This window comes from Hippocampus zosterae, chromosome 1 (genome assembly GCF_025434085.1).
Source record: "Hippocampus zosterae strain Florida chromosome 1, ASM2543408v3, whole genome shotgun sequence".
In the NCBI taxonomy this organism is placed as follows: domain Eukaryota; kingdom Metazoa; phylum Chordata; class Actinopteri; order Syngnathiformes; family Syngnathidae; genus Hippocampus; species Hippocampus zosterae.
Window position 1 is genome coordinate 1,918,837 of NC_067451.1, and position 27,473 is coordinate 1,946,309.

The 27,473-nt window shown below is 47.3% G+C and overlaps 4 protein-coding genes across 7 annotated transcripts in view; 2 read left to right on the top strand and 2 right to left on the bottom strand.

Annotated features, from left to right (window-relative positions):
* rbpjb (recombination signal binding protein for immunoglobulin kappa J region b) overlaps positions 1-6,012 on the top strand; it is a 29,674-nt gene extending 23,662 nt beyond the window's left edge. For all 3 annotated transcript variants that reach the window (XM_052068078.1, XM_052068070.1, XM_052068088.1), the window contains 8 exons: positions 102-267; positions 470-644; positions 1,291-1,428; positions 1,533-1,645; positions 1,730-1,870; positions 1,956-2,111; positions 2,309-2,412; positions 3,508-6,012. In XM_052068078.1, coding sequence (XP_051924038.1) covers positions 102-267; positions 470-644; positions 1,291-1,428; positions 1,533-1,645; positions 1,730-1,870; positions 1,956-2,111; positions 2,309-2,412; positions 3,508-3,823 — 1,309 coding nt within the window. In that variant the 3' untranslated portion in view covers positions 3,824-6,012. The remainder of the gene's footprint in view (positions 1-101; positions 268-469; positions 645-1,290; positions 1,429-1,532; positions 1,646-1,729; positions 1,871-1,955; positions 2,112-2,308; positions 2,413-3,507) is intronic.
* A 1,056-nt stretch (positions 6,013-7,068) lies between these two features.
* LOC127602110 (cholecystokinin receptor type A-like) lies at positions 7,069-12,469 on the bottom strand. The gene is made up of 5 exons (XM_052067964.1): positions 12,131-12,469; positions 10,495-10,746; positions 9,175-9,436; positions 8,988-9,115; positions 7,069-7,958 (listed from the first exon to the last, which is right to left on the bottom strand). Exons 1-5 carry the CDS (start codon positions 12,417-12,419, stop codon positions 7,069-7,071), a joined length of 1,821 nt encoding a protein of 606 aa, XP_051923924.1. The 5' UTR covers positions 12,420-12,469.
* Positions 12,470-13,244: 775 nt separating this feature from the next.
* On the top strand, positions 13,245-24,636 carry tbc1d19 (TBC1 domain family, member 19). The gene is made up of 21 exons (XM_052068019.1): positions 13,245-13,448; positions 13,523-13,595; positions 14,453-14,498; positions 15,044-15,122; positions 15,215-15,289; positions 16,137-16,200; positions 16,657-16,703; positions 16,774-16,884; positions 16,959-17,031; positions 18,112-18,150; positions 18,216-18,328; positions 19,802-19,876; positions 19,953-20,015; positions 20,085-20,169; positions 20,247-20,291; positions 21,318-21,350; positions 21,424-21,533; positions 21,596-21,687; positions 22,448-22,563; positions 22,631-22,701; positions 23,835-24,636. Exons 1-21 carry the CDS (start codon positions 13,353-13,355, stop codon positions 23,901-23,903), a joined length of 1,575 nt encoding a protein of 524 aa, XP_051923979.1. The 5' UTR covers positions 13,245-13,352; the 3' UTR covers positions 23,904-24,636.
* On the bottom strand, positions 24,146-27,473 carry zgc:77880 (zf-DHHC domain-containing protein). Of its 2 annotated transcripts, XM_052068354.1 has the most exons (9): positions 27,202-27,473; positions 26,852-26,940; positions 26,708-26,781; positions 26,525-26,637; positions 25,608-25,669; positions 25,411-25,531; positions 25,271-25,343; positions 25,036-25,195; positions 24,146-24,886 (listed from the first exon to the last, which is right to left on the bottom strand). In XM_052068354.1, exons 1-9 carry the CDS (start codon positions 27,324-27,326, stop codon positions 24,795-24,797), a joined length of 909 nt encoding a protein of 302 aa, XP_051924314.1. In that variant the 5' UTR covers positions 27,327-27,473; the 3' UTR covers positions 24,146-24,794. The 2 variants fall into 2 exon arrangements, with proteins under 2 accessions (XP_051924314.1, XP_051924306.1); XM_052068346.1 differs by having other exon boundaries at positions 25,271-25,531; positions 27,202-27,470.

Genomic DNA, 27,473 nt, shown 5'->3' on the forward strand with positions numbered 1-27,473 from the left:
ACAGCCTTTGCAATGATGAAAATGCCATCCTTCGACTTTGTACGATGAAATGTCGATTTAAATTTGATGACTTGTTCATCCCCAATCTTGGCTTTGCGCAGGTTCTTCTGCCCTCCCCCATGCGTGTACCTGATGGGCAGCGGCTGGAAAAAAAAGAAGGAGCAGATGGAGCGGGACGGCTGCTCCGAGCAGGAGTCGCAGCCGTGCGCCTTCATCGGCATCGGCAACAGCGACCAGGAAATGCAGCAGCTTAATTTAGAGGGGAAGGTAACGACAGCCGCCGGGAGCTCGACTTGCGGGATGTCTGTCGCCTTGCGGGCTCGGGGGCGGGGGGGGGGGGGGGGGCGCAGTGATGTCATTTCGGTTCGATCACGGAATGTTTAGTGAACTCGTATAAGTCAAGAGTACCGGTGCACATTTCCCACGCTCGCCTCTCATCTTGTCCTCCGCCGTGTCCCGTCCCCCCCAGAACTATTGCACAGCCAAAACCTTGTACATATCGGACTCGGACAAGAGAAAGCACTTCATGTTGTCTGTCAAGATGTTCTACGGCAACAGCGCCGACATCGGCGTCTTCCTCAGCAAGAGGATCAAGGTCATCTCCAAGCCCTCCAAAAAGAAACAGTCCCTGAAAAACGCCGACTGTAAGTAGCCGAGGCCGCTTATGTCGCGGGGGGGGGGGGGGGCTTTTTTCTCCACGCTTATCTCACTGTGAACACAGCTGCTGCTCTACCGAGCAAGGGGGTTGGAGGGTGTGGGGGGGGGCACTTCTGTTTGGCTCAGGATGGAACGAAGGGTGGGCAAACCTTTTTTTGGGTGGGGGGGGGGGGTCATTTCAAGATTCGATGATGATGATTATTTGGGGTTTCAAGAATAGAATCCAAAATGAGAAAGAATTATGGATGAAATTAGACACGTGGCTGTCGTTAGCCAAGCGACTATTTAACTCATTCACTCCCAAAGACGTTTTTAAACGTCTTTTCAGACTTGGTCTAGAATTGGCTGGTACTGAATGAGTTAATAGAATGCAATGTGTCATGCAGTAGTTTACTCCAAAATGGTTTTTGTGTCGTTTATTTTAGGAATGAGATGATTCAAGTTCATGTTTTAGTTTATTGCCGTTTTTCTACTTGATTCGCTGACAATGAATTAACCTCAATGATGTGCACAAAATAGTCATTTTTATTTATTTGAACTATTTTAAAGAGAAAAAAAACGGCTAAACGCATTCAAGAAATAGCACGGGACTGTGACTTTAGCTCACGGGCGTGATTTCCTCTTTTTCGACAGTGTGTATCGCGTCGGGCACCAAGGTGGCGCTCTTCAACCGGCTGCGCTCCCAAACAGTCAGCACGCGCTATCTCCACGTAGAGGGGGGCAACTTCCACGCCAGCTCGCAGCAGTGGGGAGCCTTCTACATCCACCTGTGTAAGACCCCCCGAGCCCCACCCCCACTCCACCCGCAAACGCCGACCGAATGCTCCGGCGCGCCGTGCCGCATTAAAAATCGGGCGCTCGCTTTTATTTTCCAGTGGACGACGAGGAGTCGGAGGGGGAAGAGTTCACGGTGAGAGACGGTTACATCCACTACGGCCAGACGGTCAAGCTGGTGTGTTCGGTCACCGGCATGGCGCTGCCCCGACTGGTAGGCAAAAAAAAAAAAAAGCCACGGCCTTCATCGTTTTCTTTCCTCCACTGCCATAACTGTCGGCCTCGCGCCTCTCCTCAGATCATCCGTAAGGTGGACAAGCAGACGGCGCTGCTGGACGCCGACGACCCCGTGTCGCAGCTGCACAAGTGTGCCTTCTACCTGAAGGACACCGAGCGCATGTACCTGTGCCTGTCGCAAGAAAGGATCATCCAGTTTCAAGTGGGTGCTCCTGCCTTGCGACTGCCAGTGGCATTTGACGTCCCCCCCCCCCCCCCGTCTTAACACCGTCCGCCCCCTCTCCCAGGCCACACCGTGCCCAAAGGAACCAAACAAAGAGATGATCAACGACGGCGCCTCCTGGACAATCATCAGCACGGACAAGGCAGAGTACACCTTCTACGAGGGAATGGGCCCCGTGCAGTCGCCTGTCACCCCCGTGCCTGTGGTCGAGAGCCTACAGGTCCTTTTTTTTTTTTTTTTTTTTTTTTATCGCCACGCCACCTCACGAACGTAATCGATCTCTTCAAGTGTATAAACTTGACAACATATACGCCACTCACAAAAAAGTTTGGGCATATTTGGCTTTTTGGAATGACATTTATGGAAGAAAGAAAAACAAAAAAAGTAAAAGAAAATTCCACCTTTGTCTGCGAGCAGCTCAACGGCGGCGGAGACGTCGCCATGCTGGAGCTGACGGGACAGAACTTCACCCCCAATCTGCGAGTGTGGTTCGGAGATGTCGAGGCCGAGACGATGTACAGGTGTGCCTTTGCCACATCCTTCCAGAACAGTTTTTGATGAGTTTCAGACACGCCCACCAGAAATAGTTTTAACATAGTGACGATGTAAAAAAAAAAAAATAATAATAATAATTATAAATGGCGGCCCGGTAGTCCAGTGGTTAGCACGTCGGCTTCACAGTGCAGAGGTACCGGGTTCGATTCCAGCTCCGGCCTCCGTGTGTGGAGTTTGCATGTTCTCCCCGGGCCTGCGTGGGTTTTCTCCGGGTGCTCCGGTTTCCTCCCACATTCCAAAAACATGCGTGGCAGGCTGATTGAACACTCTAAATTGTCCCTGGGTGTGAGTGTGAGTGCGAATGGTTGTCCGTTTCTGTGTGCCCTGCGATTGGCTGGTAACCGATTCAGGGTGTCCCCCGCCTACTGCCCGAAGACAGCTGGGATAGGCTCCAGCACCCCCCGCGACCCTAGTGAGGATCAAGCGGCTCGGAAGATGAATGAATGAATGAATAATTATAAATAGGAGTTTGACACCTTCCACTTCCTTTAACATTAAAATTTGGTCATGTTCAAGCTGCCAATTGGAGCCTGGGAAAATTTAAATGTATATTATTGTAGAAACCAATACAAACCACAGATTTCCTTGACATACAAGTAGATACGCTCCACAATTTAAAAAAATTAAAAAGTGTCAAACACGATAGACGGGCTCGCACAAGTTTGCCTTTTCAGCGGCAGATATTTGAACCTTAACAGTGAAGCAACACCTGTAGGTAAATGAGATCACTGTCAGACATATATTCTTTGTCCTCTGTGAAGAGCCATTGATGGTATTTAGTGAGACCAGCTCCATATCCAGGTGCAAATCTCTATGATTGTATTGTACTGACCCCCCCAGGCAGCCAAACGTAGACGCACCTGAAGAAATGAGCACAATGTCTGAAGGAACCCGTTTTCTGTTTTTAGAAACCGCAGTATCATTACAGTTTGGGGATGCTGGAATGTGTTAAAGGCATTTCTATTCATTTCAAATGAGGACCGATGATTTGAATTGTGAAAAGTGGCATTGGTTATAATCCCGGACTTTTTTGGGGGTGTGGGGGTGGGGGTTCTCTGCAGGTGTGCAGAGAGCATGCTGTGCGTCGTGCCCGACATTTCGGCCTTCCGCGAGGGCTGGCGCTGGGTGCGGCAGCCCGTCCAGGTCCCCGTCACGCTGGTAAGGGAGGACGGCCTCATCTACTCCACCTCACTGACCTTCACCTACACGCCAGAGCCCGGGCCGCGGCCGCACTGCAACGCCGCCGGCGCCATTCTGCGCGCCAGCAACTCGGGCCTGCTGAGCAACAGCGGCGGGCCGGAAGCGGGCGGCGGCGGCGTCTACGGCCCCGGAACGGGCGTCACGTCCTCGTCGGCCGCCGCCGCCGTGGTTTCCTAACGCTCGCTCCTCGAGCCGAGATCCCACGAGGTAGAGAACACTTTGGAATAGTTCAACAAAACACACACACACACACAAAAGTTCTGCGTTTCAATTAAGGGCAAACGGCCAAATGGAAAAAGGTTCAGGACAAAAGAAGAAACGCGGGGGAAATCTGAAGGAGTGATGTCACAAAGCCGCCCGGTGACGGGACAGGGCGGAATGTGCAACCCCCCCCGCCTATGCCCCCCCCCGTACTCCCCTCGCCGCCTGCTTCGGCTCCAGTCCTGGTGGTCGAGAACGTCGGCGCGTTCCCGATCCCCCGTTCCCGTTTTGCACTGCCCTCCAAATGCTCGCCACACACCCAAGTACTCTTGTTGCGTTAGCTGCGCTTTGGGGGATGTAGCGTTGTCGGAGGCGGCGGCGGCGCCAGGACGCAAAGGGACACGCAAGCGTGACGTTCACGTAGTTTTAATGGACCAAGGAATTTGTATAAGCTTTAGCAAAGGTACACTTTTCTCCATACCTTTATTCAACATATTGTACACTTTTGTTACCAAATAGTTTGTATTCCTCCTATAATCTTGTGCTCCCCCCTAACTCCTGCCCTTATTTTTCCCATCTTCTGTTCAAGGGGGGAGAATATAAAAGTGAATCTGTGTGTCTGGGCGTGCGTGCGTGTCAGGGGAACCACCTCAGAGGGCCTATTTTTTAAATCTCATTGGTTTTTATGAAGTCTTTAAAAGAAAAAAAAAGCTTTAAGCAACGCCTCTGCCTTGCCTGCAATATGTGCGCCATGTCTCCTTTTTGGAATCTCACTCATCACTGGAGCATTTTTTTTTTCCTCCACAGACACAAAAAAAAAAAAAAAAAAAAGGACAGACTTGTGAACCTAGTCGTACAAGTCGGGAAAGAAAGAGCCTTAGTACTGTGCAAGAGAACTGTGTGTGTATACAGTCCATATCATGTGCGGCCGGGATCACGTGGACGCACGTCTTCCAAGTGAGCGTGACAACAACAACAAAAAGAGACTTTTCAATTTAATGTGGCCTTACTGCTAAGTTCAGTGACAAAAAAAAAAAAAAAAAAACCCATGAAGAAAAATGCTTCCACTCGCCATCCTGTCCAATTTCTGCGCCGGTACTGTCACACAAAGAGCCTTCTATTTTTTTAAAAAGTCCATCAAAGTGGTTGCACTCACGGAAGCATATCCAAGCAAGGCCTTCTCCGTGTGTCATTCAAGTTTTCCGAACAGCAATATTGTACAGACCATGAGCACTACGAGTTCACCAGCCACAGCCAGCCAGTATATATCGCGCAGCCGTGCATCGTTGAAAAGGAAAAAAAAAAAATCAAGTTGGGAAGTCACTCCGTTAACAGTCCAAAAGGAAGAGAAAGCAGGCAATACGTATGCGTGTGACCTTTTACAGTACGACTGTAAACTTGAATGTGTGCTGAATGAAGTGCACCACTTAAGTAGGGGAACAAAAAAAAAAAAAAAAAATAGACAACCGCAAATTAAGTTATGCCACCCCCCCATCTGCCTGTTTTGTCATGAAAATGTTGTATATTTTAATATTTTAAATTATTGGTACAAAGTTTCCCCCCCGTCATCTTATGTCATAAAAAAGTGCATTTATTGCCTGTGCTGCCTCGATGGGCCTGGGATTTGGATTGCTTTTGTCTGTAAAATGTCACGTGTATTGATTTTGCTGAGCAACAAAAGTGGGAGTGTAGCGACACAAAAATACCCTTTAGCAGCCAGGTCCGGCCCTCCCCTGCGCCCCCCCCCTCCCCCTCCCCTCTGTCATGTTTCCTTTTGGGCTTTGTTTACATGTTGACCCTCATCTTTCCTCCTCATCGTCTGGGGACAACGGGCTCTGACCGCGAGCCTTTCTTTGTATAAAGGGACTTCGCCGAGAGCTGCAAAAGCGTGTTACATGCCTTCTTATCATTAACCCCCCCTCCGCCCCCCTCCCACTCTTCTGGAAGCAGCTGTGTTTTTTTTAAACGGTTATAACGAGCGCCGAACAATGTATGTAAGCTCTGTAAAATGCCAAATGTCTGATCGTGTAGGTTTTTTTTCCCATGCACTGCACAGTGAGAGGCAGCTTTAAACATAACATTAAAAAAAAAAAAGTAGCTCTCAGCCTTACTTCTCAAGACTATTTTGGAGCGCTAACTTTTTTTTTTCTTTCTCTCACTATTTACACCCCCTTATTTAATGTCACTGTCGCTATTCCTTCGCTCACTCACTGTTATCTGTGTGTTATTCTTGTACTGGTCATTGTGGTAGTGTACTCAGTGCTCAAAAGGGTAGAAACCTTGCGCTGTTTGTAACATTTAGCAATAGCATCAAAGACAAGGGGATGCGTTTTTTTGTTGTTTTTTTTTCTGTTTTTGGAATAGCATAGTTTTTGTACATATCGCAGCTCTGGTTCATGCTCAAATCTGTATGTCATTGAAGAAAAGAAAAAAAAAACACGGGAAAAATGGCATAAAAACGAGAATTAAAAAAAGTGACAAAATGTCCACCTTTGTATGTTTTTTTTTTTGTTTGTTTTTTGTTTTTTTTTTTAATTGGGACAGCACAAGCATAATGAAAAATCTCTCCAGCCCAGGAATGTATCATACCGGGACTTCTCTAGTGGTCTACATAAAATGATCTACAAGGTAAGAGCCAAAAAAATATGCACACACAGTATCTATAAATGTTCGATCGGCGAGATGACTTCATTCTCGCTGCTGTTTGTTTGCAGATTGAGTCCGTGGAAGTGTGCTGGGCCAATACTGGGAATCAAAACTTTCCACGGAGCAGGTGTTCCGCTTCCCACTCGCATCGAGATAAGACCAACGCCTGTCGACGGTGTCTGACGGTGAACACACACGGATTTGTGAGTCCGTTTCATCTGTCGCGCGTCCTGCAAAATCCCCCGTATTTGCTTTTTGGCTTTGATAGGTTTGGAACCATTTTCAAGGCTATTCAGAGAAGAATATCGTCCAGTGACTTTATTATCGATCCCTCCGACCGTAGCTGTGTACCCTCGGGGACTACGCTGGAGAGTAGAGTCTTCTGTGGAGCTTTTAAAGGTACCGTACCTTCAAATGCCGCCACCAGTTTTCTGGGAGACTCCTGCCTTTTGAAGTCCATGTTGTTGGATGAAGGAACGAACCATCGTCCCCATAGTCAAGCATCCAAACAGTTTACAAATGAGGCCCCTCCCCATTGTTGGGGACAACACGCCGGCGATGAACTGAAAACCACTTCAGACCAATTCCGGTGGCAGCAGCGAGCGAATGCTGGTGAAGCTGATGTACTTGCTGAGGCCGCCCAGAGCACCTTGACTGTTTTGCTCGGCGTTCTGCTCCGGCGTCTGCCCGACATCCTGCTCGGGGTACGGATCAATGTATAGCTCCACGAAGGTTTCGCCGATCTGCTCGGCAGATGGCTCGGTATTCGGTTGGGGAAGTTGCTCGAGGACTTGCTCCAGGACGTCCCCGGGAAGTTGCTCCAGCACCTGCTCGGGTATCGGCTGGGAGGCCTCCTGGACGTTCTCCGCGACGGTCGGCGCGGCGGACGGCGCGCCGCGGCGCGCCAGCCTGCGCCGGTCCTTCATCTCTCGCTTTTCCAGCCGCTTTTGTTGGCGCTTTTGCTTGCGCCTCTCCTGGCGCTTGTGCAGAGCGCTGTCCTCGGGCCCCTCGTACCATTTGGCCTCGATGATCTGGGTCCAAATGTCTATGGCGCGCGCCTTGAGCTGCAAGGATGAGAAGGTGGTCACCATGCCCTGGCGGAAGCGCTTGTTCATGAAGCAGTAGACGATGGGGTTGACGCACGTGGACGTGTACGACAGGAGGTGAATGAATGAGATGGGCGCGCCTGTCAGACGGGAGACCAAGCGCGGGTCAAAAGCCTTCCACGCGTTTACCACGAAGATCGGGGTCCAGCACACAAAGAACAGGCAGACGATGACCAGGAGCATGCGAACCACTCGCTTCTTGGCCAGCAGGTTGGCCGTGTTGCTTCGGAGGCCCACGCGGCCCGCCGCCGCGTAAGCGCCGGGATTGCCGATACCCTGCGGCCCGTTTTTCTTTTTTAAATGAAGGTAGCAGCCGTCGCCGTCGCTTGCTCGAAGGCTGCCGAAGCTGGCCGGTCTGTCTGCAAAGAGATGAAAACGGTCGCGGTTGGCCAAGCGGTTGCAGATGGTTGCTAGCGGGTTAATTAGTTCTCTGCGTGAATGGTTTGCAGACTAGCGTTCGGATCTTTGACGGTTCCCTGCTTGAATCGGTCGCAGACAACGGTTAGGTGCTTAACCCTTGGGTCCTTCAAATGGAAAAAACCCTAAGTTACGCATTTTACAATTTTTGTAAAGATGTATTTTGTGTTATACAAACTTTTTTTTTTCCAACACTCAAAATGTTCAGAGGCATCTGTGCTATCCATACATATATAGTTTTTATTAGTTCTTTGGGATTTTTTATTCTTTATTTTTTGCAAAAGGAAAAAAGAAATTGTGTCTGGAGGTCCCAACCAAGCCCTACGCCGGACGTGTTCACGTCAAATGCATTGGTTTGAAGCCTCCTGCAAAAAGGCAAACTCATTTGCGATCCTCTAAAAGTTGCACAATTGGAATGACCTCAACCCAACAATGTGGCATGCTTACGACTGTCCAAGCGAAAACAAAGCGATTGACGTAAAAATCGCGTGAAATGCATGTTTACACGTTAGGTTTACGATGCATTCAAAAATATGAATTATAATGGGTCTCTATGGTGCAAAATATGTAAATTGTGAAGATTACAGAATCAAAACCTTTATTATTGCTGCAATGCCTGAGAATTATCAGCCGGTGATGTCATGAAATTTAGGCCATTTTAGAACCCCCCCACATACGTTTCAGCTCTCGTGTTTTTCCGAATGCCTTTGCCTTTGATTCAAAGACATCATTTTACATTTATCGCAAGCGGTGGACTACGAGGGTTAATCACTTCGCTGCCCAAATGGGTTACATACTGGAGGTCAGGGCTTAATCAGTTCCCTGCTTGAATGGATCAGACTAAGATCAAGTAGTTTCAACAGTTTCTTGCCCGAATGGCAGACTAGCTTTAGGTCTTAAAACCAGTTTGATGACGTCAATGTTAGTGGCCGAACCCGTTTGCCGCCTCAACGGGTCGTGGATTGCTTTACCTCTGGCTGACGTCCTGTTGGACAGCTCGAATCTGATCCCCTTGTAGAGCTCCACAGAGATGAGTCCGTAGGCAGTCAGCATCACCGCGCCGGGCAGCAAGAAGAGCAGCAGCAACAGGGACACATACCTGTCGGAGGCAAAGGTTCACATCCAGGCCGCTTGTCGGTGGTCTTGTGTTCGGCGTACCAATATGCCAGGAGGTTTCCGTTACTCCACGTCATGCGGCACATGAAGCCGCCGGTGTTGTTGCGGCGATTAAATGCCGTCAGGGTGCTGGAATAGGCGTAGGGCAGCATAAGCAACAACGACGTCAGCCAGGTGGCGCTGATGACCTTCAGAGCGTGCGATTTGGTTTGCCACGTCCTGGAGGTCAGCGGTCTGCAGATGGCGCTGTAGCGTTCCAGCGCGATGGCCACCAGGTTGTAGGTGGAAACACTCACAGAGACCCCTGGGACAAAAAAAAAGACATTTGGAATCGGGGTTTCCAACGTTCAGCCGACAAACGGTGGGAAAATGTGACGGGTGTCAAGAGAGGATGTGTCGCAAATGGTGCTCTGAGTCGAGGAACCTATTTGCTGCCTAAATGGGTTGCATATCCGAGCATTTGAGACTTAACCAGTTTGTTGCCTAAAAGGGTTGCACATTTTGTGTTAGGGGCTTCACCCATGTGCTGGTTCGACATATGTTGCACGTGATCGTGTTCGGGCCTTTGCCATGTGCCCAAACGGGTTGCTGATTCTCGCGTTGGCGGCTTAACCCATTCCTTGCCTGATTGAGTTGTACGTGGTCACGTTAAAGGGGTTTGCTCATTTGTTGCATGGCTGGGTGGCACATGGGGTGTTTCCAGTTTGCCGCCTTGAATGGGTTGCGAGTGGTAGTGTTATGACGGGTAACACAACGGATCAAATCTCGAACGCCAACCTAATTCCGGAGCAAACACTTGCAACACTTTTTGGCAGAAAATGTGTCAAGTATGTATATATATATATATATATATATATATATATATATATATATATATATATATATATAAAATCGCGGGGGCTGCTGGAGCCAACCCCAGTCGTCTTCGGGCAGTAGACGGGGGGGGACACCCGAATCGGTTGCCAGCCAATCGCAGGGCACACAGAGACGAACAACCCTGCACGCCCGCACTCACAGCTAGGGACAATTTCGAGTGTTCAATCCGCCTGCCATGCATGTTTTCGGAATGAGGGAGGAAACCGTAGCACCCGGAGAAAACCCACGCAGGCCCGGGGAAAACACGCAAACTCCACACTGGGGAGGCCGGAGCTGGAATCGAACCCGGTGCCTCTGCACTGTGAAGTCGACGTGCTAACCACTGGACTACCGGGCGGCCCATCTGTACTGATGCCGCCATGTGCAACCCGCGAAGGCCGTAAGACCTTTCACACTGCACTTGGTAATCTCGGTGTGCGCCGCGGGGCAGCGCGCAAGGACGACGGCGTCCCCGTTGCGAGCGGTCTTAAGCCAGCAACATCATACCCATAAAGTACATGACCATCTTGCATGTGATGTCGCTGAAGACAAAGGTCCGCATGAGGTTGGGGATGAGGGTGAAGGGGATGCACACCAGGGAGACCATCAGGTCGCTCACGGCCAGGGAAAGCAAGAACAAGTTGGTCACGGTGCGCATGCGCCGGTTCCGAGAGAGAACCGTGATGATGAGGCTGTTCCCCACCACGCCGATGAGGAAGATGACGCAGTACAGGAAGACCCGCACGGCACCGTTGAGATCTACGGGGAAGTGGGATCACGCAGGACAAACACTCAAAATGACATGAATGGCGACAGTCTAAAAGCAGAACATCAAAAACTGCAACCAATCGTCACCAAAATTGACGTGGAGATCTCTAGTTACGTCCACTTCAGGCTCTGAAAATATCAGTATAATCGGCCCGATATTTGGAATTTTATGGACATTAAAACTCATTCGCTGCCAGCCTGGGTCAAACAATGGACCTTTTGACCTCGATGGCCTTCAATGGCAGCAAATGACTTTAAAGCATTTTCTTATTGTTCTCTTCCTGTGAGCGCCTACAGAGAGTCCACGTCCATATCATCCAAAAGCGATCATTTAATATGTCGCCGATGGTGTGGTGATGCTCTCGCCTGGCTCGTATGCGGGTAGCGTGGGATCAGTTCCCACTCATTGAGAGAGTGGATTGTGGGTGCGAATGCATTCATTCATTCATTTATTCATCTTCCTAACCGCTTGATCCTCACTAGGGTCGCGGGGGGTGCTGGAGCCTATCCCAGCTGTCTCCGGGCAGTAGGCGGGGGACACCCTGAATCAGTTGCCAGCCAATCGCAGGGCACACAGAGACGAACAACCATTCGCACTCACACTCACACCTAGGGCCAATTTAGAGTGTTCAATCAGCCTGCCATGCATATTTTGGGAGGAAACCGGAGCACCCGGAGAAAACCCACGCAGGCCCGGGGAGAACATGCAAACTCCACACAGGGAGGTCGGAGCTGGAATCGAACCCGGTACCTCTGCACTGTGAAGCCCACGTGCTAACCACTGGACTACCGGGCCGCCCGGTGCGAATGCATGCTTGTCTCTATTTGTACCCTTGGACTGACTTGGCGACCAGTTCAGGTTGTAGTCCTTCTGCCCCGAATTCAACCGGGACAGACTCCGGTGGTCCCCCCCGTGACCCCGTTGAGGATGAGCAGCGTTGAAAATGGATGGATTTCATATTTGCGGCGGGTGAAGTTGGCATAAGCAGAGATGTTGACATAGATTTGGGTTAAGACTGATCCCAGTTTAATGACAAGTGACCGAGTAACATTTAGCGTTTGTATGGTGAGGAAATCACTCAATGTCCGTAAAATCCCAAATATTGGGGCGATCGTTCTAATATTTTCAGACATTGAGGTGGGCATGGATAGAAATGAATCTGATTTACGACATTAAGCAACGGTAAGTTTTTTTTGTTTTTTTTTTAAATAACATGAAGCGTTTTAGACTGGCCACGAATGTGCAAATCGGACGCGTGTGAGCCGTTTTGTTGTGGGGGAGCGCAGGCGTGCGTAATGCGCAATTACGCGCTGGACGCCTCCGTTCCAAGTTGAAAGAGCGTCAATTGGAAGCAAGTAGACGAAGAGTCGATACCTTTGACGCCACTGTCCGCTGTTGACACTCTTGAAGGCTCACCACAACCCGACAAGTTGCTGACGCCCCATTTGCACAAAAGCGCGCTCATTTCCGTAGAGTTGAGCATTTCGTGCACGGTGAGGGCGTCCATGGTGCGGAAAAGTAATAAAACTTTTTTTTTAAACCCGCCGTGATGTCTTGATTTCCCCCCCTCCCCCCTCGCTGGCTGGCGGGGCTTACGCTCCGACTGCACTGGTCTCTCTTCTGGCTTCAACTGGCCGCCTCGGAGCTCTGTGCGTGTGACCATTGGGCTTTCTTGACGTCATCACTTAGTGACAGTGGGGCATCACAGCTGGCTGGGGGGGCCCCCCTCCGCGTCGTCAGTCGCGGATCGTGACATCACGGGTCTATGCATTTACACTATTTTCAGAGTGACCAAAGTAGGACATGTTTTGGTTTTTTTTCATTATATTTTGCACATGTTTGTTCCCGTGATATTCATTAAACCGTTTAATCCAAAGTAGGATTTTCCTTCCTTCTCTTTACTCGCCCTTCCTTTCATTCTTCCATTTAGTGTTAATAAATGTATTTTGGTCAAACCAGGTCTTGATCCGGCTCGCCTCTCACCTGAATTTTCTAAGAGCTGCTCCGGGTTGTATGGCATAGGAGCTTTGTGTTACGCCCCACATGTACTTTTCTGTAACTGCGATTTAAAGTTTCCCATTCACATCAGTATCGATTGAGTAATAATAATAATACATTTTATTCATAAGCGCCTTTCAAGACACCCAAGGACACTTTACAATAACAAAAATTAGTTATCCATGTCAGGCCCGTCCCTCTAATGGCATATTTTTGACTTCTTACTCTTGAGTTTTCTCACACTGCCAATTTGTTACTTCATCCGTTCTTCGCCATTGCTTCCTTTACATTTGCAGTACTGTACTGTCTAACTTTACTCTCAACCTCTTCACCGGTTTCTGAAATCTCACTCGCCACGGCAAGACTGACACCAACAAAAAAAAAATTCTCAGAAGCTTTGGACATGGAATAATAGTGTATAGTGTTATCTTTTATTACAGATACTTCCAAGATATTTTGATCCTCCGGCACCCTCGGAGTTTTGCGATTCCTTGTAGTTTGTCCCAGCGGATCTGCCGTAGCACCAGCAGCAGTTTTCAATTCCGGGTTCGCTCGGTCTTTTTCGTTCTCCAACGCGACGCGGCTTGGTCGAGGAAACATGGACGAAGACGCCGAGTTGTCACAGACTATTGCTCAGCTCGTCCGACGCCTGAAAGGGACCCATTTACACGCTCAAATGGAACGAGAAGCTAGAGTGAGTATGCTCGCATAACGCCGTTCGCCAGACAAATGTCCTACAATCAACATTTGTTTTCAAACTGATTCCAGGAGTGTTTGCATCAACCGCAGATCCAGCTGGACTCTCTGAAGGACGACGTGCGGAGTTTCCTTCGAACATCAGGTGCCACAGTGTAACAGGGCCGGTAAAAAAAACGTAGAAATACTTCCTGTACTGCGTTATTACTACACAAAATAGGTGAAAGATAAATACCTGACGTTTTCTTTTACTCTGTCCATCCATTATCAAAACGTGGAACATTTTTTTCATGCGTTCCCCTATTTCAACAATTGTGGTGGCAATGCTTCATTTAAATTGTTCTCACGCCTTGGACTCTCCCCCTTTTCCTCTGAATAGTAATGGGGAGGTTAGCATCTTTAGCTGAAGAAACTGTTTGTTTCATTGACAAGTTTGAATAATATCATTTGTGTAGGCGCACGCTGTACCACCATAACTGACGGGGGGGACATTGTTTTTTTGCGGTTATCGTCAGGTTTTGTCATTGAGACGATTAAACGCAACATTCATTCATTCATTCATCTTCCGAGCCGCTTGATCCTCACTAGGGTCGCGGGGGGTGCTGGAGCCTATCCCAGCTGTCTCCGGGCAGTAGGCGGGGGACACCCTGAATCGGTTGCCAGCCAATCGCAGGGCACACAGAAACGAACAACCATTCGCACTCACACTCACACCTAGGGACAATTTAGAGTGCTCAATCAGCCTGCCACGCATGTTTTTGGAACGTGGGAGGAAACCGGAGTACCCGGAGAAAACCCACGCAGGCCCGGGGAGAACATGCAAACTCCACACAGGGAGGCCGGAGCTGGAATCGAACCCGGTACCTCTGCACTGTGAAGCCGACGTGCTAACCACTGGACTACCGGGCTGCCCATTAAACGCAACAGCCATTTGTTAAATTCAATGCGCGGTAAAAGGAACAGAGCGTTTTGAACTAACTTTGTTGTTGATGTTGTTGACAGGTTGGGAAAGAAAGCTCCAGAATGCAGTGCATCGAGAATTACACGTGTAAGTCAAAACAAAGGTAGTAACCTCGCCACCGGTGATTAGGTCCCAATAGAAAAAAATAATAACAAGCGGCCTTGTTTTACGTTGACGTTTTGTGGTTAGGAACCTCGGGAGGGGGGGGGGGGGAGTGGTTAGGGTAAAACATCCGGTATGATGGACGGTACAAATGTTTCCGAGTGCTATTTTTAACACAACTACGTTTTCTTGAGTCTTAAGTTGTATAAAAGTGCGTTGTAGCTTTGCAAGGATGAAGTGACAGAGGCTGCAGCAAAACAAGTGGTTCTCAACTTTTCTCCAGATGAGAACACTCAACTGCCCCCCCCCCCCCCTCCGCCACACACACACACACACGCCTGATCCTCATCACTCAGCTCCCCACCATGCTCTTATAGCTGTTTAGATGAGTTTCAATGAGGTTTATTTAGCCCTGAGGGCACATCGATCGTGACCACCCACCTGCTTGGAAAGAAGTATGAAGCCTATGGTTTTTTTTTTCTTCTCCCCCCTTAAACCGGTAAAATAAACTCTTTTGCGTTTGTTTCCAGCGGGAGACTGGCCCCGAGCCTCCCGGCAGTTCCCCCAGAGCACCTCAAAGAGCCTTTGGCATACATGCGCAAGGCCCAGGTCAGCCTCTTCCTGCTACATTAGTGCTGCTTTTAACCTCCGTGGCGTCTGCCCTTCCAGCCTGTTGTAAAATGTGTTTGTGTGCGCCATAGGCCAGCTGGGAGAGGCGCATCGTGAAAAGTCTGAACAGCATGAGCACAGAACTGGGAGTACCTCTGGCCCGAATGGTAAAATATACTCAATTGGGTTGGGGCGGAGGGGCACAAGCTTTCAACTCGGCCTGCTACCTGAAGGTTAATATCAGTGGTACTTGTTGGGGCCCACCCGAGATGGATTAAAAAAATTTTTTTTTTTAGGTCGACTGATTAATTGGATTATTTTATATGAAATCAGGCGGCCCGGTAGTCCAGTGGTTAGCACGTCGGCTTCACAGTGCAGAGCTACCGGGTTCGATTCCCGCTCCGGCCTCCCTGTGTGGAGTTTGCATGTTCTCCCCGGGCCTGCGCGGGTTTTCTCCGGGTGCTCCGGTTTCCTCCCACATTCCAAAAATATGCATGGCAGGCTGATTGGACGCTCTAAATTGTCCCTAGGTGTGAGTGTGAGCGTGGATGGTTGTTCGTCTATGTGTGCCCTGCGATTGGCTGGCAACCGATTCAGGGTGTCCCCCGCCTACTGCCCGGAGACGGCTGGGATGGGCTCCAGCACCCCCCGCGACCCTAGTGAGGATCAAGCGGTACGGAAGATGAATGAATGAATATATGAAATCACATCTTGTTTTTTTGTTCTCTGAATGCTTTCAAAATCAAGTACAAAAATGTGCAAACAAGCACGAGCTGACATATTCAGCTTCACATTTAGTCAATAAATATACATACAGTATGCCGCACCTAAGCATGGTAAGGAGTCGAGTTACTGGTGAAACATGATTGATGCATGGTGCCCATCAATGTTGACTCGCATCTCTTCCGCTCCATAATTTTCGCAATTGGAATGACATGAATCAAATTGGCTGATGACTCCGTCGGGCTTTCGTCGACCTGTGCTTTATGGCTTTTGTCACGTTTTGTCTTGCAGAGGCCTGCGGCCGAGCAGCAGGAGCGAAGCAACAAATGGAACGAGATGGGCACGGATGAACTAGGTATTTTGAAAATCATCTCTCAACATGCCGTTTTTATCGCTCGCTAACCTTTTGTAATATACACACACACTTCCATGAGCTTGCACTTGGGGAGTACAAGCCCAGCTTGTATATTAACATTTCGGACTTGGGGATATAAACACGGCAGATATAGAAGCTGTCCAGACCCCCGTCGAGCCCCCTCCTTCAGCTCGAGTGGTGACGCGAGTCTTCCGAGGATGACGGGCCACTCGAATTTACCGGCCGGCTGCAATGCTGGACGCCAAGGTCCCAACGTGCTCCTGTTCTGCTCGTTGGGTGGTTGACAGCTGGCAGAAATGTGCACTCCAAACGAGTGTCTTCCTGACCTTCATTATTATTGAGATACTAGACTCTGGTTTTTTATTTTTTTAAAGAAATTAAAGCACTCTAATATACTGAGTGTTGCACCAAATTCTGAATCTTGTGTGCTTGCAGACTTGAGTCGCTTCAGGCCGGTCTACGCCCCCAAAGACTTCCTCGAGGTGAGCGCATGTCACGGCGCGGCCACCGCTCCTCGAGTCCGCCGCGCTTTACGACACGGCTTGCGCGCAGGTGGTGGTTGCCCTGCGGAGCCCCAACCTCGACAGCGGTGAGGACACCGGTGCCAGGAGCCACTGGGGCCTCGTCCAGGTGCCCTTGGGTGTCAAGGACATCGCACAGCTGGTTAGGGCGGCTCCGTGTTCACACTTGACTTCAGCATGTTTGATTTACACTTTTCATGGCTTGTTCTTTCTCAGAGAGAAGACTACGCGGAGCTGAGCCTCGCCACCGGGCAGCTTGGGATCGACGACAATGCGCACATCCATCCAGGCACTCACTCACTTTTTTTTCCCCCTTTCCTTTTAATCGAAATTAACCGTAGTCCTGGCCAAGAGGCAGCAACAAACAAACAAATGCGGTGACAAATTGAACACTGAATCTTCCAGTTAGCTTCAAGCCTTTTTGTAGCGTATTGCTGACTTAAGGAACAGAGCATACAAAAGCTTTTTTAGCCAACTCCCTAAATTTGCACCGGACACATAAATCTGTAAAATAAATGGCAAATAAGAGGGGGCTTAAGGTTGAATCCTGCGGCACCCCATCATGTTTAAAACACTGGGACCTATCGCCGGGGTAATTTGAAAACCAGGCAACTGTGTGCCCTGAACATCCCAAGTGACACAAACAGATTTTCATGGTCTCTTCTTTTTAATGGCACTCCACAGATCTTAGGTCTTAATTTGTGGGGCCGGGTGAAAAATGCTGATGCACTTTAGGCCGTATACTGAACAGAACAGTCGATAAAATGAAATCACTCTCAAGGAGCATAGAGAAGACGCGAATGCCAAATTAACCGCATGGTCAAAGGGTCAACTCAACTCATGACATCACTCACGAAGAGAGAAGTGTCCGGTTTGAACTTGATAAATGTTAGAAAGTGACAATTTTTATTTCCGCATTTGGCAAAACATTTAGTAAATCAAAGTTACTCGCTGTGGAACACCGTTTGACTGTTTAAAAAAAAAAGGGACGTTTTTAAAACATTTTGAGATCCAAAAGAAGACCCCCTAAAAATGAAATGGAAATAAAAACTGAAATGTCTGAATTAAAAACGAAAAAGCGTAATGGTGAATTATTCACAAATTCGCCCATTGGCTGATATTTTATTTATTTTTTATGAATCTCTCCTTGATTGTCTGAAAAACAGATTTTTTTTTGTGCTCAATTAAAGTTCGACTTTGGCTCCATCTCATAGCCTATTGGTGCTTAGAAGCTACGTTGCTGTGAGTTGAGGAGCTCCATGCATTGCTTGGCTGCCATCTTGTGGCACTGTAATATATTTTTTTTCCCCCTGCCCCTTTATTATTGTCACTGGCTGAATACTAATGAGCGCTTTCTCCTCCTCTTCAGACGTATTTGAAAACGACTACATTGACATCGGAAAGAAAGGTAAGGGGAGCTCGGTGGCCCCGCAGTCCCGCTTCCCGACGTCTCATCCTCTCGTGTCGCCGCAGTGCTCGCTGAGCAGGACAGCGCGGCGGCGCAACAGTACAGCCGGCGGGGCTGCCCCACGGGGCTGCGGGCCGACCTCTGGGCCCTCATCCTGAATTCTGTCAACCCGCCGCAGGTTTGGAAAACGCCGATCGCAGCCGCCGCCGTCTGTGTTTGTCTTCAAGCAGCTGTGCAGTTTCCCAAAACGGTTTTATTTTTATTCTATCGCAACTCCTTTTTTGGCCATCTGGCCCCCACAAACGCAGCATGGAACACCGCAATCCTCCAGCTGTGCCGTTTGGATGTTTACACGCGGCCAGTCCATCCAGACGCTGTCAATCAAAAGCGTGATTAACCCAAACAGAACATCCAGCCTCCCTTGTGGCAAAGTCTTCCTATAAACCTGGCCATAAAACCGCAAGACGGATGCCGGCGGGAGAGTCTGGAACTCGTCTCACTTCGATTTATTTAAATAGAAGAGATTCTTGTGTCATGTTCCCCCAACCCCCTTCCAAAACTTCCACTGAGCAAACTTCCACCGTCGTGGTCGCTTTCTGTCATGCGCTCTTCCGCACCACGCATCCGTTGCGGGACAGTTTTATCGCCGCGGCCGCCTATTCCTCACGCCCAAGCGGGAGACACTTGAGAGTGGGGAGGCGTTGTCGGAAATGCCATCCATCTCATCCGGGCAGAGTATGAGAGCACCTGCTGTGACAAAGGGAGGGGCTGGGGCGCAATATTCGTAAAAAAAAAAAAAAAAAAAAGATAAGGGGACATATGTAACATCGAGTTGTTGACTTGCGTAACATATTGACTTTCAAGTAGAGAGAGGCCGTTTCCCCCCCCCCCCCCAGGGCTGATTATTAACAGCCAAGGAGGCCGAGAGCTGATGTTTATTTACGGTAAAAGGAAATGTCAAAGTATGTTTTTCGACTTTTGAGCGTCCGTTTGTTCAACGGCTTTTCAAATGATCAACTTGTTAAAGTTTGTTTGTAATTTTTTAAAATCTTTGACAAAGGAATATCCTTCACCCGGAATAAAAACCGATGCATTAACATTTTGACTACGATAGTACGTGTTACCGGAAGTTGCGTAAGCGGAAATTCAACTACCTGTAACCCGGATGGAGGTGTAATGCCGCGAGAATTAAAAATACACGCAACGCCCACCCAATGCGACGGAAAAGACAACGCTGAAACAAGTTTTCACTTCGCGTTTTTTCGATCATCAGATTCTAAACGACGACGTGCAAGTGAGTTTTTATTGCCGTGCGTTTTGTATTTTATCTTGGTTTTAAAATTCAAACGGCAACAGCTGTGCGCTGAAATGAATACTCCGGCAAATAAGTTCAATTTTTTTCCAGAGTAAATCAACGTTTTCCCAAATTTCAGTATTGCAGAAATGTTCTTTGTTTTAAGTTTTAAAAAAGTGACAAGTTCTCAGCATTTTAAATTGATCTCTTTTTGACTATCAGAATTTTTTTACGTGTATGACGTCATTGAATAGTCCAAATATCGGTCCATCTCTACTTTTAAACTTTCGCTTGGGCAACTTCATCAAATTCTTCTTTGGCCCGGTTATTTCAGCCACATTTTTGCCTCCTTTTTAGGATGTGCTGCATTTTGAGCAGCTGAAGGCGGGAGTCCTCCAACATGACCTGCTGGTGGACAACCTCATCTACAAGGTAAGCAAACCTGCTCGCTCGCTCGCTCGCTTGTCCGGCCAACCGGCGAAGTGACACGCCGCGTCCTTCCCCGCAGGATGTGAAGTTGACCGCCAGTAACGACGACGACTACTTTGTCTTCGAAGACTTCCTCTACCAGGTATTTTCATCTTGACCTCGACTTCCTCCTCCTCGCTGAGGCCATTTCAACTCAAAATCCCACTTCAAGGTCTTGCTGTGTTTCTCGCGGGACGCCGCCGTCTTGGAGCACTTCAAGTATAACAGTGCCACGCCGCCCAAGTCTTACATCCAAGGTGAGCAAATGAGGCGGGCGCACATCGTGAAGCAAGCGCGGGCTGCTGCAATCGTGTCCTTGCCGTCTGGCCCGCAGGCAAAGAAGGGGATGATGACTACGCCGTTTTCTACCCTCCCAACGGTGAGCGCCCATTTTGACCTTCCAAATGTCTTCCTCGAGGTCAAATTCAGTGGCCACGATAAAGAAGACCTTTGAAAAGTTTTTCCCACAGTTTAAAATAGAGCGCAACAATTTTGAAATATGTTATTGCAATTTTTCCCCTCAATATATTGCGATAATAATAATATATATATATTTTTTCTTGATTTTTATTGATATAGTGTCTAGGTGAGTTGAGTGCAGTCCCCTTGTTTACATATCACAGTTTTATGCAACACAAAGAGTTGAAGTGGCGACGCCACAGATTTTGTTGCATGATCGTCTTCATTTGACTTCAAACTGACAGAATTGTGTCAACGCCACAGCAGTCATTTCAGGTTGTCGCAACATTTTTGTATCATAAACCTGATCTTGTTCATTATAATACAGATTCATTTCTTATTCGCAACATTTGGTATCGGTGAATCCTCGTACTGGTATCGGTCTGGGAAAAAAAAGTTGCGTCATAGTTTGACCACGTTTTTTTTTTTCTGTTTCGTTTTATTTTAGTTTTGATTAGCTTTTGCATTAGTTTTAGATTTTTAATCGGTGAGGTATTTGTGGAGTGCAATATATATATATATATATATATATATATATTTTAAAGGTCACTAAGTGATTCGGAATGAAGAAAACTACAATTCTCCAAAAACTGTTTGACCTTCCTTCCTTCTCTACGGACGTACGGCAATATCGAAATGAACACTATACATTGAAACTCAACCCTGAAAGCTCATGTTCAATATTAATTGACAAATATGAAGGACATTTTCATTGTACCGGTAATTTAGTTTTCTCCACCTAAGATGCAGTTAGTTTTTGCTTATTAAAAACATCATTTTGATTAAACGAAAATAATTTTTTAGTTTGAGTTTCTTTTTTTTCTTTTTTTTTCCAATGACCTTGCGTCCTCACGTACGGATTGATATGATATTTGCTCCCCACGCATTTGGTCGAATTTTTGGGGAGGCATTTTGGGAACTTGTGTGTCCCCTCATTTTGCAACAGGTGTCATCCCGTTCCACGGCTTCTCGATGTACGGTGAGTCCAAACGGCCGCCCCTCTCTATGATGAGACAACGAAGCTCCGTCAACGACGCCGCTACATCTTCCAGTGGCGCCGCTATGCTTCTTGTACAACGAACCGTCCAAGCTGTACAGCGTCTTCAGGGAGATGTACACGCGCTACTTCTTCCGACTGCACTCGGTGTCCTCGGCGTGCTCGGTAAGAAAGCGCCGACGCGGGCGACATGGCGCGCTCTCTCGTGACATCTCTCTGTCCCACAGGGTATCGTTTCTCTGTGTCTGCTTTTTGAGCGGCTCCTGCAAACGCACCTACCGCAGCTCTTCTACCACCTTCGACAGATCGGAGTGCAGCCGTAAGTTGAAATATATTTCGTTAGAAAATGATGAGGAATAAAATAAAAATGTTTACCTTTTTTTGTGTGTTTTATGTCAAACCGTTTCTTTGTCATGAAAAAGCCACACCTTTTGTTTTATTCACATTTTAAAAGACTGGCAACGAGACAATGTTTGAAATGTTTGATTTCAAAATATTTCGTTTATATGGACGTTTTATTTTAATCAAATAATCATCCACGCGTTTTTATTCGATTTTACTATGTAGTTTCATTGAATAGTTAAGTGAAAATTTTTTTTAGATTTTTTTAAACAAAAAAAAACACTAATTTTTAAAATGTATCTTCAAAACATAAAGCATTTATTCAATAGATAATTTAATCGTTTTTTCTATTTTACATATTTCTCAATTATGAACTCATTTTGTTTGTACTCAATTTTAAAATTAGGCATTTAAAAAAGTAGCGCAGATTATTTGATCGAAATTTGCACTTTGTTTAAAAACATCATGCTATTTTAATTGCAATATTATTTAATGACAACCACTCACCTTATGAATAAAACAACGTGTACAGTTGTTTTTTTATTAACATTTTACTTTTCATCTTAAAATAAGTAAATCCAGCCATAAATGAATTCCGCACTATGACAACAAATGTTGAAATTCAACTCGGCTTCGAGCTGCTGTTGTACTCTGATCTTATGCTGCCACCTTGTGGTTGATTGTCTCATTACCAAAACATGACATTGGATTCAGCCGGTGTTTTTGTTGGTCGGCAGGTTGCGCATCGCCTTCAAGTGGCTGGTCCGAGCTTTTTCGGGTTATCTTTGCACCGACCAACTGCTTTTCCTTTGGGACCGAATCCTGGGCTACGACTCCCTCGAGCCGGTAGCAGGTAACGTCCGTAAAGGCCGTCGGGCGCCCGCTTTCTCTATGCTCGCTCTCATATGAGCTTTTTGCAGTCCTGGCAGCCGCCATCTTCGTCTTTCGGGCCGACAACTTGATGGAAGTGACGTCTCTGGCTTCTGCTGAGGTACACGCCACACATTCTGACGTCCCTTTTTTTTGTAGAAGGCCTCATTTGGCAGACAAAAATATTTTGTTTTTATGTTGTGGAAAGAATGACAAATTGTAAGCAATCATTTGGATTCATCAAGCACAACACAACTTTATATTGTATGAGTCATCTTATCTTATATATATATATATATATATATATATATATATATTGCGCATCGTCCCGCACGCGGTCTGTCCTTCCGTCTGTCCCTTTTCAAAACGTACCTACTTCACCGCGCCGCCACTGCGCGCCGCCACTGCGCGCCGCTCAGGCAGTGGCTCACTACGATCGCGCGGGCATCTTGGCCAAAAAATGTTGTCTACACACAAGCATTGCAATGAAATTGTTATTTAGTAGAGCTAAACATCTCTTTTTTTTTCGCGATAAGCAATGAAGATGAACAAAAAGTTGAACCAAGCAACAACACTTTTGTGGGCCGAAGGCCCAACTTATCAGCCTTCCGCAAGAACTAGCTGATGAGCCGTAGCCGTAGCATATAAAGTGTTTAACTGTGTTGTAGATACTTTCAGGCACCTGGAAAAAAATATACATTTTAAAAAATCTTGCTGATTAAAATACTTTATACTTGAGCCAAATTATATTGGAATGCTCATCTAATTTTAGTGGTACAGTACTCCAATTAACAGCAACAGGCTAATTGCTGAGTTTTGGCTAGCAGTGTTAGCTGCTCTGTAAGGTCAAGAACGAATATGAGCCACGGGGTTGAAATGGTTTGAGTAACAGGCTGAAAACATAAACAGAAAGATAATTTCTGCTTAGTCATATTGCTCACTTTTTCCCCCTCTGCCTATAGCTGCCGAAAAGGCTTTAGTTAACAGGGTTGTTGTCCAAGCTTGTCAAGTCAACTGTATTTATAGAGCACTTTCAAACATCAATGCATACAAAGTGCTGTACACTTGTACAAGTGCTTGTGTCAAAGCTTCATGTTTTTAGCTGTAAGGAAGATAAATAGATGTATTGCATCTGTTGTTTTTGTTGTGCAAGGTGGCCATTTGAAATAGTGTTTACGAATTTTTTTTTTCTTTTTTCGATTGAGCCCTAAAGATGCACATTAAGAAGCCATTTGCTCATCTGGTCCACTGCAGGCCGTCCTTGCCGATCTTTCAACCCTCAAAGTCATGCCGCTCATCCAGATCTTCCTGTTTGCCGTCTAAGCCGAGCATCCAACACGCAAAGAAGCAAGTCAATCCTTCATGGTGATGTCACCGAAATTGTTGGCTTGTAATCCTCTCGTTGCGATTCTCAAAGTGAGGCCGGACGGACCGACAATTTAAATGTTCAGTTGGCACATAAGATGTTACCTGGGGCACAAATTCAGTTGCATTTACCTTTAGAGTGCAATACGTCTGCATGTCACATTTTTACAACTGTTTACATTCAGTGAAGTAGAATGTAGTTAACTTATTACGCAATCACTTTATTTAAGCGCACTTCATCCTTTTTTATTTTACAGCTTTGTGGCCAAAAGTCCATAAATAAATAAAACAAGTCATACATGCACAGTCACTTCAATGCTGTGTCAATATATTCAATGTTCCGGGAATTTAAAAAAAAAAAAAAAGAAGCACACTTCATAAAAGCACTCGAGACGTTGAGGAACAAGACTGCACAAAGAGGGCGACTTTTGGAAAGTCGCACGCCATTTCGCGGTTGATTTTAAAATGTAGAAAATGTCCAATTACAAATATGGAAGGTCCGTTTGCCTTATTATAGTATAAAAAACGTAGACATCCTTCCCACTGGTAGCAGAACTGAAGAATAATTAATCAACAAACCCCTTTCATTGTTTAAAAAAAAAAAAAAAAAGGTTTACACAACCTTGCGTGCAACACAGTTCAAGTCAGAAACACCTCGTTGGGCCAGAAAAACATCAATAAATAGCCCCCCCCCCCTCCTCCCCAACACAAAAAAAAAGGAATCTCAGTGGGCGTTTCTTTTCAGTGCGAGATGACGTCAATACGACGACTCAGTAAACGAGGTTGCAAAAAAAAAAAAAAAAACGGCGAGCCAGGAGCGACCAACGAGTCCAGAGAGATCTCCCGAGTTCAGACGTCGTAGTCAGGCAGGGCCGAGTAGGCCACGCCTCCGACCGACGGGCCGCCAGAGTAGAGTGGAAGGAGCCAGCACAACACGGAACCTGATTGGAGGAGAGGGACGGCACAAATTGACAACTGCCGCCACCAATCGGCCGTGAGAATCCGAGTCATATAGTCTCTGGATTAGTTCTATGCTTAAGAAGTGCAGCCCCCCCCCCCCCCACCCCTTTCATCGCCAACCTTATCTCACCTCGTCCGAAAACCTCCCGCAGCAGCGCCAGCTTGGGCTTGCGCGTGGCGTGGTGAGGTGGCAGCTGCGAGGACGACGACAACGAGCCTCGTTCCTTCATCAGCAGCAGCCTGTTCCTCATCTGCTCGATGGGCGTTTCGTCGGCGATGATGGACGCCAACTGACATGGAGGGGGGGGGGGGTTTCAAACGCCAATCTTAATTCGCCGTCAAATTTCCCACCAAGCTCGGGCTACCTGATCGAAAAAGATGACCAGGACGAAGACACCGAAGAGCACCGACTCCACCAGCAGGATGATGTAATGCGCGCTGGAGAGCACAAACACACGTCAGGAAACAACACGCCGGCGAGTTTGCCACTTGAAATGGGACGTACACGATCAAGTGCTTGCCGGGCGCATCGTCCCCCCCCTCGTCGCCGCCGCCGTCCCTCTCGCTGCGGATGCGCCACACCCAAGCCGACACCACCAGCAGCGTGGCGTACACGCTGGCCACGCCTGCCGACGCATCGAGTCACGTCACGCGCGCCGGTCTTAACCGTCTCGGGCGACGTTTGTGTGTGTGAGCACTCACCCGTATAGAAGAGGAACTGGATGAAATACTTCTGGTTCAGTTCTCCCACGCAGTTATTGATCCTTTTGAAAGAAGAAAACTTACTGTGACTTAGGGCTGAATAATTTAGGAAAATAATCACATTGTGGGTCTTTTAGAGTAGGACTGCAGTAGATGAAAGGCAAATGAACTGTGAATTCTAATAAGCAAGTGAGGCGAAAATTTAAGTCAGCAGGTGACAAGCAAGGTTGAGAAACTAACAAATGTGGGGGGGAAAAAAATTACAAAAATGCTTTCAACAAATGAAAACTAACTAAAACTGCATCTTAGGTTTATGAAACTTAACTACAAATATAATGAAAATATCCTTCATTTTTGTCTTTCTCAATATCACACATGAGCTTTTTTTGGTCCTAAAAGCAGCAAATATTTCATGCGTTAAAAAAAAAAAACAATTCTACTGAAGTTCAGACTTGGGGGGTCAAAGCCATAAAATTCAAAGTTTGATTATTTACTAAAAGTATCAATATATATATATCTTTATATATATATTATTCTTGTCCGTGTTGCATATTCAATTAAATATAGGTTGAACATGATTTGAATATCATTGTATTTGGTTTCGATTTATCGTCACAACTTACTAGAAGGAAAAAAAAACATTTTTTTTTTAATTAACTTAATTTGTCACAATCCACAAAAAAATTCTGGCGCGGATGATGACTCACTCAATGTGTCAAACTGCCACAGTATAGTGCCAACTACTGCCAGTACTGCTAACCTGGTATTGGTACTCACCCATCTTAATAACTTGCTCTAAAAACTCATCAAAAGTAAATTTAAAGAGCAAAAGGCATCACTAAAATAACTATACTGACCCAATTTATGAACCTGGTGATAAGTCACATGACAACAACAAAACCCCGCAAACTACAAACCACGGGCAGTGATGATCCATGCGGCGTATACATCTTTGGCATACACGGCAGTGATGCGCCCGCGGCGGTCTGTAGGTTTCGCAGCGGCTGCACACCGTCCAGCCCTCGCAGCCCTACACGGTTGCACCACACGCACGTCAGCACGGACGAAACGCCAACGTGACGTCAATACCTAACAGTTACCCTGTCGCTCATCCGCGAAGACTGCGAGCGGAGGTCGGAGAAGTCGAGCGCCGTGTCCGGTAGCGGCACCACACCTGTGAATGGATACGAGGCGCGCCGAGTGGTTTGGATGTGCTTGTGGCGTGGCGTCGTGACCTCACCGACCTGGGTCCGAGAAGACCGCCTTGGAGTGGCAAGCGAGTAGGAGCAGCAGGATGACGTTGAAGGCGGAGCCGTGGAGGCTGCACCAAATGCTGTTGGAAAGGCACCACAACCAAACAAAATCGATACTTGAATACAGAGACCTGAAAATTATACCGGAGTACAATGACTAAGTATGTGTTCTTTGGTGCTTCCCGCAACTGCTTAGAACACATCAAGGCAGGCAGTGACGCCGCACGTAAATACGTCATTCATCTGATTCGCGAATGCTAAAAGCATCATGACAGTGTCCCGTGACGTCACTGACGCCCTTCCGCCCCCTCAACCGCGCCCAAACTGAGTCCGCCACCCACCTGCCCGAGTACGCGGGGATGAGGACGTACTGCACCACCACGTAGTCCGCGTAGAACACGCTGAAGTACGTCAAAATTAGACAGACTACGCCGCACGGGTCTCGCCGGCAGCATAGGGACGCCATCTTCGGGAGAGCTCCTCCCCTGCGTGGTCCACTTCTGAGTGACGTCACTTCAGGAAGTCTCGAATCGGATCAAAAAACGGAGTTCTAAACATCTGTGAAATGAATGCTTGAGATGTTCCTCCCACATTCCAAAAATATGCATGGCAG

Bases quoted from the DNA above. Each gene is read 5' to 3' on its own strand.
- zgc:77880 (XM_052068346.1), bottom strand. From the start codon at position 27,326: ATGGCGTCCCTATGCTGCCGGCGAGACCCGTGCGGCGTAGTCTGTCTA. The intron at 25,670-26,524 runs GTTTGTAGTTTG...TTCTTTCAAAAG, and splicing joins ATGGATCATCACTGCCCGTG to GATCAATAACTGCGTGGGAG. The intron at 25,532-25,607 runs GTGAGTGCTCAC...ATGCGTCGGCAG, and splicing joins CCAGTTCCTCTTCTATACGG to GCGTGGCCAGCGTGTACGCC.
- LOC127602110 (XM_052067964.1), bottom strand. From the start codon at position 12,419: ATGGTCACACGCACAGAGCTCCGAGGCGGCCAGTTGAAGCCAGAAGAG. The intron at 9,437-10,494 runs GTATGATGTTGC...TTTTTGTCCCAG, and splicing joins GATGGTCATGTACTTTATGG to GGGTCTCTGTGAGTGTTTCC. The intron at 7,959-8,987 runs GTAAAGCAATCC...ATCTCTTTGCAG, and splicing joins CAACAGGACGTCAGCCAGAG to ACAGACCGGCCAGCTTCGGC.
- tbc1d19 (XM_052068019.1), top strand. From the start codon at position 13,353: ATGGACGAAGACGCCGAGTTGTCACAGACTATTGCTCAGCTCGTCCGA. The intron at 18,329-19,801 runs GTTTGGAAAACG...CCTCCTTTTTAG, and splicing joins ATTCTGTCAACCCGCCGCAG to GATGTGCTGCATTTTGAGCA. The intron at 22,702-23,834 runs GTACACGCCACA...GGTCCACTGCAG, and splicing joins CGTCTCTGGCTTCTGCTGAG to GCCGTCCTTGCCGATCTTTC.